The sequence below is a fragment of the Atractosteus spatula genome, chromosome 23 (genome assembly GCF_055471065.1).
Source record: "Atractosteus spatula isolate fAtrSpa1 chromosome 23, fAtrSpa1.hap1, whole genome shotgun sequence".
In the NCBI taxonomy this organism is placed as follows: Eukaryota; Metazoa; Chordata; class Actinopteri; order Semionotiformes; family Lepisosteidae; genus Atractosteus; species Atractosteus spatula.
This window is the reverse complement of record NC_142728.1, coordinates 3,655,545-3,667,023: the sequence shown is the minus strand read 5'-3', so window position 1 is coordinate 3,667,023 and position 11,479 is coordinate 3,655,545. Positions and strand designations below refer to the sequence as shown.

Here is an 11,479-nt window from a genome sequence, read left to right as displayed (position 1 = left end):
CCACCATTCCTTACAGGAGCTCCCTGTCTCAGGAGTTTACTGAAGTCTAGCCAACTACTGACAGCTTTTACACATACAGAGGAAAATAAGAAACATGTATGGGATTAAGTCATTCATTGAAATGTGTGATGCATCTTTTGACACGGTTATTTTTAAATAGGTCATTTATCATGTGTTTTCTAAAAGAAATAAAAAAAAAACATACACTTTAGCCTATGTGCACACTACCTCAGTCAAAATGAAACATGCATTCAATGTAAGCTATGTCTTTTCCACTTCAGATAGCATCTGAAATTAGTCATTTCCTAACAAAACAGCTTGTGCTGCTGGTTTAAACGGTCTCTCTCATGCCAACTTGTAGCCTATTCATTCATCCCATATGACAAACCTGGAGTGGAATTGATATTTCTATATTATTATCTCTCATATGAACAGTGATGGCCTTGAAGTACGTTGTTTCCTTTCTCATGAGAGTCTCCCACAGAGATTGGAACCTATTTGATAAATAAATGCAAAATCAGGAAATCTTAATTTCTCACGAAGGGTTCTTATTTTGTTTTTTTGGTTTTGGACGCACAAATTCCGTGGTTTTTGGTTTCTGTTTTTTTTTTAACCTAAATCTCAAGGGTCTCAATTAACAAGCTACATTGGCAACACAAGGAACCTAGTTTGGGGTCAGCACCCATCCTGTTCTTTTAAAAATGTATAGCTGAATAAACTGGGTGTGAAATGTCTATTTCCTTACAGTTCTGGCATTGATTTTGTTTTATTACCATATTGCTGTTGCATGTTTCAAAGGTAGAATTCCTTCCGAGGACTGTATAGCTAAATCAATCAATCTAGCATGATTACAAAAGACAGCTCTTCCTTTTAGACATGACTGCACAAACTGTGGGACACTGAATCATGTTTTTTGAAAAAGAGCCACGCAGCCTTATTATTAGGGAAATGCAAAATGAAAAAAACTCCACTAATTTCATCCCTGGTCAGCCATACTGGGGCACTGAAGGAACAGTCTTTATGTTACTCACTTTGCAAACTGATTTCAAGTCAAAATTTCTTGCTGTAATAGCAGAGATTGTGGGAAATATAACATTCGGCAGGGTGTAAAATATAGATGGAGGCAAAAAACAGAAATGTAATAATACTAAAATAAACAAATTGGATATAAGGGTGAAGAATTTACAACTTTGTAATGCTGGGGAACTGAAGAAGATGTTGTTTACAATACCTTTAACAGATTTGGAACTTTACTTTCTTTTGAAACAGCAATAAAAGGAAAGCCTTATTTAAAAACAAAATAAAAAGGAAGGATAAGATAAGTGTAACTGGTTGCACTTTCCAAACAGTTGACCCCTCAGAATAAACCTCCCTAATTTCTGCTTCAGCTGTACATGCGGCACTTCTTGAAAGGACTGCAAGACTGAATGCATGCTCAAGACTAAGACTAAGTGCCACAATTTCACACCACTGTCAAAAGTTGATTTTGAACTAAAAACTCGTATGAAAATCAACTGCTTGGTTTTCCCATAATTTGAGATGATAAGGAGAACAAAAAACAACCTGTGACACAGGGCAGTAAATGTAATTTTTAAAAGCATAAAACAAGGATGGTAAGAGTACCAACAACACTGCTGTTGTGTGTAATCAGATGTTGGTCTGTTTTGGTTTCAAACAACAAAATTGTTTATATCTCCTTCCACAGAATTTGCCTTCTGTTTTTATGTCAGAGAGGGCTTCAGAGAAAAGGCCATCTTTTAACTGAATTGTTTTCTTCAATATATATTTTATCTCAACTTGGTACTGCATAGAAGAAGGAAGAGGTTCTTAGTATTTGAAAACTGGATAATTAAGATATATCTAATTTTGATGTGTTTCATGTCAAGCTTGAGAGCACATTGTACTTCAAATAGAGTTTAGGGGTATCTTTACCTGATAATAAGGGTCATAAAAGAGAAAATTCAATAAAGCCAAAATTCAACAACACTCAAAAGGAAACAATAATAAGACTTTAGAAGCTGTCGATGACTAAAAAGACGCTGAAATGGTCATAAAACATATTAATCTTGGAGATGTCTCTAAATTGAGGCTAGTAGAAACATTTAAAGGCTTTGGGAATTTCCAACAATGACTGCTCTTTACTTCTCAGGATGAAAAAAAAAAAGGAAAACAGACACTTAAGACCCGAATACAGACGCCGCTGAATCTCCTGTCTAGTCATGTGCCCATGTCTCTAACTCTGCCACAGATCGCCAAGTGTCCAAGTCCCAGCCCTTTCCAATACTGCCCTCTACGGTGACGCACCCATTACTGTACGTCATGTTATATGTGTATAATTCAGGTCTAGACCAAAAAAATCATTAACATTCCTAAATTACATGGATCTCTGAAGTGGACACTTTTTTATCACTTGATTTTGTCCGCTGAAAAGTTTATATGAGTCTTATTGCCATTTCCCGTGATGTAAAGTTCATACAGGGTGTTCCCCATTTAAAATCCGATCAACCCCTTTATAAAAAGAAAGAATCGCTGAATTGAAATCCAATAAAGAGGACCGCAGCTCCCTTTCCTTTCTGGATTTGTGTACTGCTCAGCTGGAGACTAGCTCCTCAGGATAAATCGCTTTCATCATTGCAAAACATTCAGCTCTTCCCCAGTAGAATATTACCCTTCTCACAAAAAAAAAATCAGCGCGTGGTCATCTCAGAATTACAGACTTGACCAGCTTTTTAAAGTGATTATTACTTTTATTTTTTTTTTCCTCTGTGAAGTTTGCAAAAGGCAAAGTCACCGTTTCAGTGCAGGAAAGCAAATGACACGCGTCTCTGAATTCCAGCTTCATGACGCAGCAGTCTTAATCTCCCCCTCCTCCACAACGCCTGGGAACCCAAACGCCCACAATTCAAAGCTTATTTTGAAAATCTGTGCCTTTTCCCACTTGATGTTTACAGATGGGGGGTGGGGAGGTGGGAACTTGTGAGGTTAATCCCAATCACAGCAGTGTCATTTCAAAAACCAAATCACACAGGCTTCCTTCCAGTTATTAGTATCTTTTGATCGCCTTTGTTAAGAACTTGGTTTTAACTGCATGCAGCTCTGATCTTCCCTGCATGTCTTGTTCACCAGTCGTGATAATCCAGCGATGGGAACCTGATTGTTTTTTAGTTTGCTGTTTTTCTTTCCCAATAAATTATTCCTCTTTCAGGATGTTGGAGGGGTATCTGTTGTCCCCGTGTAGGAACACATGCTCCTCACAAGATAACTTCCAGGTAATCCATCCCATGGCTCCTTGGGAGGTTGTCGGAGCTAGGCCTTGTACATGCCCATGGGAGCGCTCAGGGAGAGCTGCCCATTGGGTGCCACCTCACTGGCCTCATCCTCCAGTAAGCCAGAGACATCCGCGTTGGGGATGCTGTCATGGTAACTGCTGAAGCTGATGTTGTCCTCCTTGAGCTCGATGGTCCAGAAGGGGGCGTTGAGCTTGCGGTTCTGGTACTCCCGGTACATGTAGACCCCTCCGACGAAGCCCATGAGGACCACCACCACCACGATGATGACCGCCAGGATGATGATGTTGAACTGGGTCCAGGAGACCTCGGTGGCCGTGGTTGTGTTGTTGAGTGTGGTGGCCAAGGCCTGGGTGGTGGCAGTGGTGAGCAGGGTGGTGGTGTTGGGAGAGGAGGTCATGGTGCTGGTAGGGGGAGCGGCGGTGGTTGTCGGTACTGCTGTGGGAAGGATCCTTACTGCTGAAAGGTAAAACGAGAGAACGTTTACAAAACAGATTTGGATTGGTGAACTATGAAGGCAGCCACAGGACAAAAATTAGAAAACCAGGTTGTTATAATAATCATAAACGTTATTTGACATAGAGTGCCTTTAAAGGTGGCTTCTCAAAGTGTTTAACAGAACGCCAACAACAATAAAAAAATACGCAAGATTTGCACGAGGAAAATACACGATGAGAGGAGAGAGTAGAGGGTGGTACTGAATACGGTAGGAGCAGAGGGGGTGAAGAACAGAACCAGTTCAGTAAAGGCTCTTCTAAAGAAGAAGGTTTTGAGTCCAGATGTGAAAGAGTTTATGGAAGGTGACTCTCCAATATCCGTAAGGATAGAGTTCCAGGGCTTTGGGGCATAACAGCAGAAGGCCCTGTCACCCACAGAGTGTAGACGGGCTTGGGGCACAGACAGGGCACCAGAATTAGAAGAGCAGAGGTTTCAAAGTGGGGGAGGAGGACGACATTAGCTCAGACAGGTACTGAGGTGCCAAGCCATCAGCTCTAAGTACTGCCAGCGGATTGGCCTGTCCTCTAGCAGGAACATGAGGCTTACAGTATGTTGTAGCCAAACGTCTGTGCACACAACCTCATTGCTAACTCTTCTCCCAGCTCTTTAAAACCAACATGAACTCAACATCAACATGAACTCCGGGCCTGTTTAATGTAGACTGCAGGAGTCCTGGATATTCATGTATAGTAAGAGTGTTTCTGAGTGAAAGGGATTAAAATAACTCAATATACTGTATTGGCAAGGTTTAGATAAGTATTAACAATTTGGCTCAGCAAACTTCAATAATGCAGCTACAGGATTAGTTCAAAGAAAAGGGACAAAGTAAATGGCTTTAGAGGTACGTGTTGTAATGCCATTTTAAAAGGAAGGTATTAGTCTTGCTGAATGGAGACAATAAAAGGATATAATACTTTATAAAACAATCAACCAGGATGATTATTGTGGATCTAGTTTAATTTTACCAGTAGAAATTAAACAGGAGTTACTTCTTTACACAAACAATTGAAGTTGGCTGGAAAAATGTTCTGGGTGCTACAGTGGCGCAGTGGTCAGCATTTCTGCCTCACAGTGCTGGGGCCCTGGGTTCGACTTCTGGGGTGCTACCTGTATGGAGCTTGATGTCCTCCCCATGCTTGTGTGGCTTTCTAGGTGCTCCAGTTTCCTCCCTTGGTGAACAGAGATACTAGTAGGATAATTGGCTTCTGGGAAACTTGTCCCAAGGTATCAATATGCGTGTCTGTGAGTGCCCTGCAGTGGACTAGCGTTCTGCCCAGGGTGTAGCCTGCCTTTAAGCCTTGATGCTCTGGCTTCTCGTGATCCTTAATTGGATGAAACGGTTAGAAAATGCATGGATAAAACAAGTCCCTCTGCTATTACTGCTGCTGTACTGCTTCTACAACAGCAGCTACTACTGCTGAAGTAGGATTCCAGGAATCAGTGTTTTGAACCGACTGGCCTTATTTCTTAAATGGACAGAAAGGCAGTCTCTGTCTCACCTGATTTGAGTCAGACTTTGAGACTGATATGAAGGTACTTGCTATTCTTTGGAGGTTCATATTGTCTTGGTGTGGTAGGGTTCCTTAGAATTTATTCAGGAAAAATAATGGTTTTACACCTTCAAGAAGTAATTGTAAGAATGACGCAGGTGGAGTGATTCTACAGTAGGGTGGTTAATGTGTAAAAGATAGCAACATTTCTTTTAAGATGGAATCTTATCTACCTCAACGAGTTTTTGTTTCTTTTTCCTTTTTTTTTTCTTTTCAGGTTCACTTTGAAATTGAGGGAATTTTGCAAGTCCAAATGTTTCACTAGAAATTCTCGATATTTATAGAAAGCCTCAAGCTTTGACTTAAAAACAAGTCCATGCCGAACCAATGATACTAACGATACCATTCATTTCAAAGAACTTAACCTGTTTTTTTCTAGAACGGTTAGTTGGCATAACAGCCCGAACATCAGAGAGTTTTGTTTAACACATGCAACAGGATGTGCATAAATTAAAAAAAAAATTGCTTAAAAGGAAAATGCAGATTGTGCAGAACAGAAGTAGTGGGAAAGTTCTGTTTTTCCTCATCAACACCTGATTCACTCAGGGAGCGGATGAAGTGGTGAGAATGGGAAGATATCTGAGTGCTCCTGGCAGTTCAACAGCTTTACTCATTATGAGAGATATTCGCATGTACCTTTGCCTGACGTGTAACATCACAGCATTTGCTCTATCTCAAAGCACTTTGTATTTCAGTTCAGACGGTTGACCACAGTAGTGGACACTTCCCAATACTGGCACATTTTGCCTGTAAAACGTTAACATTTTGGTGTTCGGGTGGCCGGTGATGTCCTCTTATTCACCACGTGTCCCTTAACCAGTTTCAAAGATTAAGGACTTGTCTTTTCTCCAGCACAAAACATCACCTAGAATGTGTAAATATGTACAGTAAATCTTAAAACATTTATTTGACCAGTTCAGCAATGCTATTGGACTGAACTCCAAGCAAAAGTGTAACATACTTACTGTACAACTTAGTGTAACAGAATAATAGAACCAGAAGGAAACTCAGAAGATCTGGATGACTCTGAATTATTTAATGCTGTTTCTGTTTATTTTCGTAAGAAAGTAAAATACTGTAACTTTACGTACAGTATGTCAAATTTATTCCACAAGGTTATCCGCATCGCAGCTTTTTAAACTTGTAAATACAGTATATCTCCATCATCAGGTTTTATTCCAGCCATTCTAAAAAGTCTTTCTTAATCAGGTTTCTTCTAAATATTTCTGGCTCGGCACGTGAAATTTTATTGTGTTTCATTTCGTGCCTAGATCTTTTAGGGCATAAGCTTATCAAGAACAAACAGTTTTGCAAAATCACTTGTACCAGCTTTGAATACCAGGTAGCCCGTGCTGCTGGCATTAAGGAAAGCTATCAGAGCTATAACAGTGAGATCTTCATGGTGTCTGCTGGAGCTGAACTCGACTGGAGGGGTGATCAGCGTGCTTGCATTGAAAAGGGTTTTAAATTGCTGCATTAACTACATTATTCTGTGCTTTTTATTTTGTGGCATCGTAACAATGTCGGTTGATTCTGAAGAATAAACCCTGCTCTCGATTCAAACCTGAGCGAGTCCTGAGCATTGCAAATCAGGAATTTCCACCTCGAACAGGAGCTGTCTCGCTCAATCCGGGAGTCAGATGAGTGTGGTTTCCTGGATTTTTAAAGAAATATATTGTTTCTACAAAGAAAAGCACTAAGGGATTGCTGCTCCTCCACTGAATCTCCACTATAATGTCTCAGTAAATTAAGTTCGACCAGCTTCAGGGTGGGCACAGAAGGGGTAGCTGTTCTGGTGAGGAGGTTAGAAACTGATTTATACACCCGACATTGATGTTCCCAAATGCGAGGGCACGGTGGCTGAGTTTCTTTCTGTTCTAACTTAGTGTTCTTGTGAATTCTCATTGTGACTTCTAATATGTCAACCTTGATTACAATTACCACCAATTTTTGTGAGGTGTCACCAGTGTTGTGAGGAAGCAATGCTAACCACTGCACCACCATGCTACCCTGAAATACAGCATTTCAATATCAGTGCCTACATTTCATGGGATTTTCTGTGCTACCTGATCACATGCAATTGGACTGCAGGCCTGAATTGAAGCATTATGATGATGTGCAAGTGGTTCTCACGGATTCTGTCTGTAATACTTGCAAAATATGAATTAAAACATGATATTAACACTAAAGTACTGTATTTTCACTCAATTTATTTCACTGTTACATATAAAACTTCGCTTTGCAATCCGTGCTGATTCCTTGCAATTAATTGCATGTGATCTAACTCAAGCTATTTGCATTGTGTATCGGGGTTTTTAATGATCAGATTTTGTTTCACAGCATTAATTCGATACCGCCTAGACATAAGAAAGGAAGATAATCTGTAACAGGTAACACAAATGTTACGTACATTTTACAATCCCTGCACATCCTCAAGCTTGTGTTAATGGGTGCTACAGCAGTAACACACTGTACAGTACCTTCAGCAGCTGTATAAAGACAGGCCCTGGAATTTGCAGGGTAGTAATAAAAAGCAGGCATAATTCTTGCATATACAGTAAAAAAAAAGTGTGCTCAGTATCAGTCACCATAACACAGAAGGCAGTTATAGTTTCACAGAAGAGGGACAGGAATAATTTCTAGTCTACGTCATAAACAACTAAATTTTAAGTAACTAGATCTCCTCGAACTATAACAGGGGTGTCCAGTCTTGATCCTGGAGGGCCACTGTGTCTGAAGGCTTTCAAGCCTTAAACCAGCAGCACCCTAAGGGCTGGGAGAAGCTGTTAAATCAGTCCAGTTAAGCCAGTAACCAGCTGGTTTAGTGCATTTTGAGTGGAGCTGGAATGAAAATCCACAGGTACAGCAGCTACCAGGCTCATGACTCAAGAACGGCTGCTATCCCACTGCAGTACACATCCTCAACAGCTAACTGCAGAGTCTAAACACACATCTGCACTACGCACTTTTTGCACCATGTCTACCATGTTTATTTTTCCACAACATGTTTATTGTTCCTGTTGTCTACCTTGTGTGGTGTTATCTGTTGTACCGTGAATGTCCCGAGAGATCAGTGCGATTAAGAATCCCAATGTACGTGTACATATGGCAATAAACCACTCTATTACTGTACACTCCAGGAACAGGATTGGACAGTCCCGATCTGGGATCTAAAGAGGAATTCATTTAGGAAGGAGAAGAAGAAACACCTCTTTACACAAAGATTTGTGGGTGTCTGACACAGGTTTATGAGCCAGGTAGATCAGGATAACTGAACAAAATCTTAGGAGTGCTCAGCTAGTAAATGATCAAATGAGGAAGATGGCCACATGGCCTGTTCTCGTCTGGCACTGTTTCTGGGTTGTCTCCCATCCTACTGACAGAACTGAAGCTACTGTGCCTCTTTTTTAAAAGGAACATTAAATATAACGACTGATTCGTCTGTATTGTAAAGCATCTTCAGATGCTGCGATTCTTGGCAGTATCTCATGTTTGCTAAAGTTTGGTTCCTTGATTTCTCAGGTCTCATCACTTCATTAAGGAAATGTTAAGGTGCCACACTGGGACGTCTTTATCTTGAGGTACCACAACACCACAGAACATTGTGGAGGAAGGCATATTACATTATGGCATGACTAAGTCAATGTGGTTAGTGAAAAAAAAAACAAAATCTACGTTGTCACCTGACTGTGGTTTCCCAGAGGGATGCCTCACAAATACCTCTATCATCCAGTACATAGTGCTGGTTAACTTTTACACTAGTGAAACAAGGAGAAAAGGAATCATGTTATAAATGGCTTAACTTGCACTGTCCTGTTCGTGCCAGAACGTGGATTGTCAACCCCGCGTTATGCAAGGAAGCCTGAACAGGTTCAACGTTTACTCACTGGTGATTCATATCCAGCTAACGTTGCTCTGTATGACCTGAATCTGCCAGCTGGCTCCTGCCCAGAAGCAGCCTCCACACAGAGTTTAACCTGACAGCACTGCCCCGGACATCTCGATGTACTGTATCTACAATTTTTCAGCATCCTGCACAGCAACATCATTTCTCACCATTCTGTCTGCTTAAAAGAAAGTTACAATGTGAGCACACTCATTTTGAAAGACATTAAAGTAACCTTTAGTGCAAAACTGATAAAGCTGCGGTCTTAGCTAAGTCTTAGCACGAAGGTGGCCATCAGCACAATGCTCATCAACACGTGTTCTTGTTAAACTGCAGAGTTTTCTAGCAAACAACAGACTTGTCCCTTGGATGGTACACAGACAGAATACATGCAAAATGTTGGTTTCTGTCCCTGACTGCTGCCTCTTTCTGATTCAGCACAGCTGTAACTGTGTCTGTTCAGGAGTTTCAAAATGAATTGCATGGAAATATTTTAGGTGAAAACTGGGTTTCTTTCATGAACTGAAAAAAAAAACTTCACCCCACGCAAGTTTCAACTGTAAAAATAACGGAGCCCTGCAATCTCTTTCTCATGGTTAGCATAATGGAAGTATATTTCTGTAAAGCAGGACAGACGGGCATTTAAAAAAACAAATCCCCGATAATTTGGGATTCATGACATAATTCAGGGGTGGCAATTAGTGATCTTGCTCTCTTAGCTCTTGGGTCCTTGATTTCATCCTGGACTAGGGTACCTTCTGTGTGGAGCTTGCATGTTCTCTTCATGGTTACATGGCTTGTCTCCATGTCCCGAAGCACAGTAGGCTTGAGAACATGCTGAAGGCCTGACTGCTCCTTTAATCGAGTTAAAGCCAAGACGAAAGAGACAAGGGCTTTTCTTGGGCATCCTTCCATTAGACAATCTAATCTAATCAGCACTTTTCCTTCTCTCTGGGAACTCTCTGTAATACTGTGTGGAGTGGAGACACAAATTGGTACTTGGGCACCGCAGATATGAAGGAGGTCTCCCTAGAGAAATGAAAGAGCCATAAAAAATCTACAACTCCCAAAAAGCCACAGGTACAGTACCTGATAATCTGTCAGTATGTCAAACAGGAAAAGGAAAGACACTGTAGTCTGTTGCTCTACCATAGTAAGATAATTTCAAATACAGCTGACTAACTGAAGAGACCGAGGGTTACTAGGGGTAAAACAGAAAAAACACAAAGACTGTCTTTTGTTATCTTGAGTGCATGTTCTATTTTATAAGAAGCAGGACAGCTGTTCAGCTACCAAGCTGGGGAACTGAAGACAATGAGCCAAGAATCAAAATGCAAATTAAGCTTTTAACTTGTTTTGATGTTCTGTATTCTGAGGGAAAACCACTGTTTTGAGCTCAAGCCTGAACAAACACATTTTGTTAAAATCATTTAGACCTTGTCTATTTCAACATCCCTGATATACAGTACCTTTCCCCAGTATATCCCATATTTCCCAGTAGGATGCATGTGACTTCCCAAAAGGAGCATCAGGGATAAAACTGTGAAACTGCTTCATAGTGGACATTATTAGTTTCAGTTCTTTATGGAAAATCTTTGGGTGAAGCTTATGCAACATCTACTCTCCCGTGCTGGGGACAGATATGAGGCCCGAGTGGATAACTGCCTGCTCCTCAAACCTGATACATGTGTTGGGATCCGGGGGCAGGACTGCTTGTTGATTGTTTGCTAATGTCCTGTGTTCTACTTCAATAATTCTCCATCTGTCAGCGTCTCCCCTCCCCTGCGACTCAGAGAGAGCTCATCTGGGAGCATTGCAAACCCAATCCTAACGCCACAGGGCCTATACCTTCCTATCTACCACAAGTCATCATGATCAATCATCAAAGAATTACTCAACCCTAGAGAGAAGGCAAAAGCTGAGCAGAATAAAAATGGAGCACGTCTTTCAACCCCCAATCAGGTGACAGCAGTACCATTCACACCAGCTCTTTAGTTCGAGTTCACAATACACCTGGGGCCTGATTTTCAGTGAGTCACAAATCTACTAAAGAGTAAAAAACCCTTTTGAACACATTCGCTTAGTTTAGCTGTGTTCAAGGTAGAAAAACAAAAATAGAATTTGTTTTAAAAAATGATGATTTCTACACATGAATTCTGACTCAGCGCTTTGACTCTGTTTTTTTTCTTCCTGTGAACATGATTAGTTTGCCAATCTTCGACTGAACGTCTCTGTGGTGTCATGGGATCAGTTCTGCC

General features: G+C 40.9%; 1 protein-coding gene across 1 annotated transcript in view; it reads right to left on the bottom strand.

Moving 5' to 3' along the window:
* Window positions 1-551: 551 nt before the first annotated feature.
* The window catches only part of LOC148816077 (multiple epidermal growth factor-like domains protein 9), a 190,068-nt gene continuing 179,140 nt past the window's right edge, over window positions 552-11,479 (bottom strand). The window contains exon 6 of the mRNA XM_088940606.1: window positions 552-3,746. Within this exon, the coding sequence (XP_088796732.1) occupies window positions 3,307-3,746 (440 nt within the window). The 3' untranslated portion in view covers window positions 552-3,306. The remainder of the gene's footprint in view (window positions 3,747-11,479) is intronic.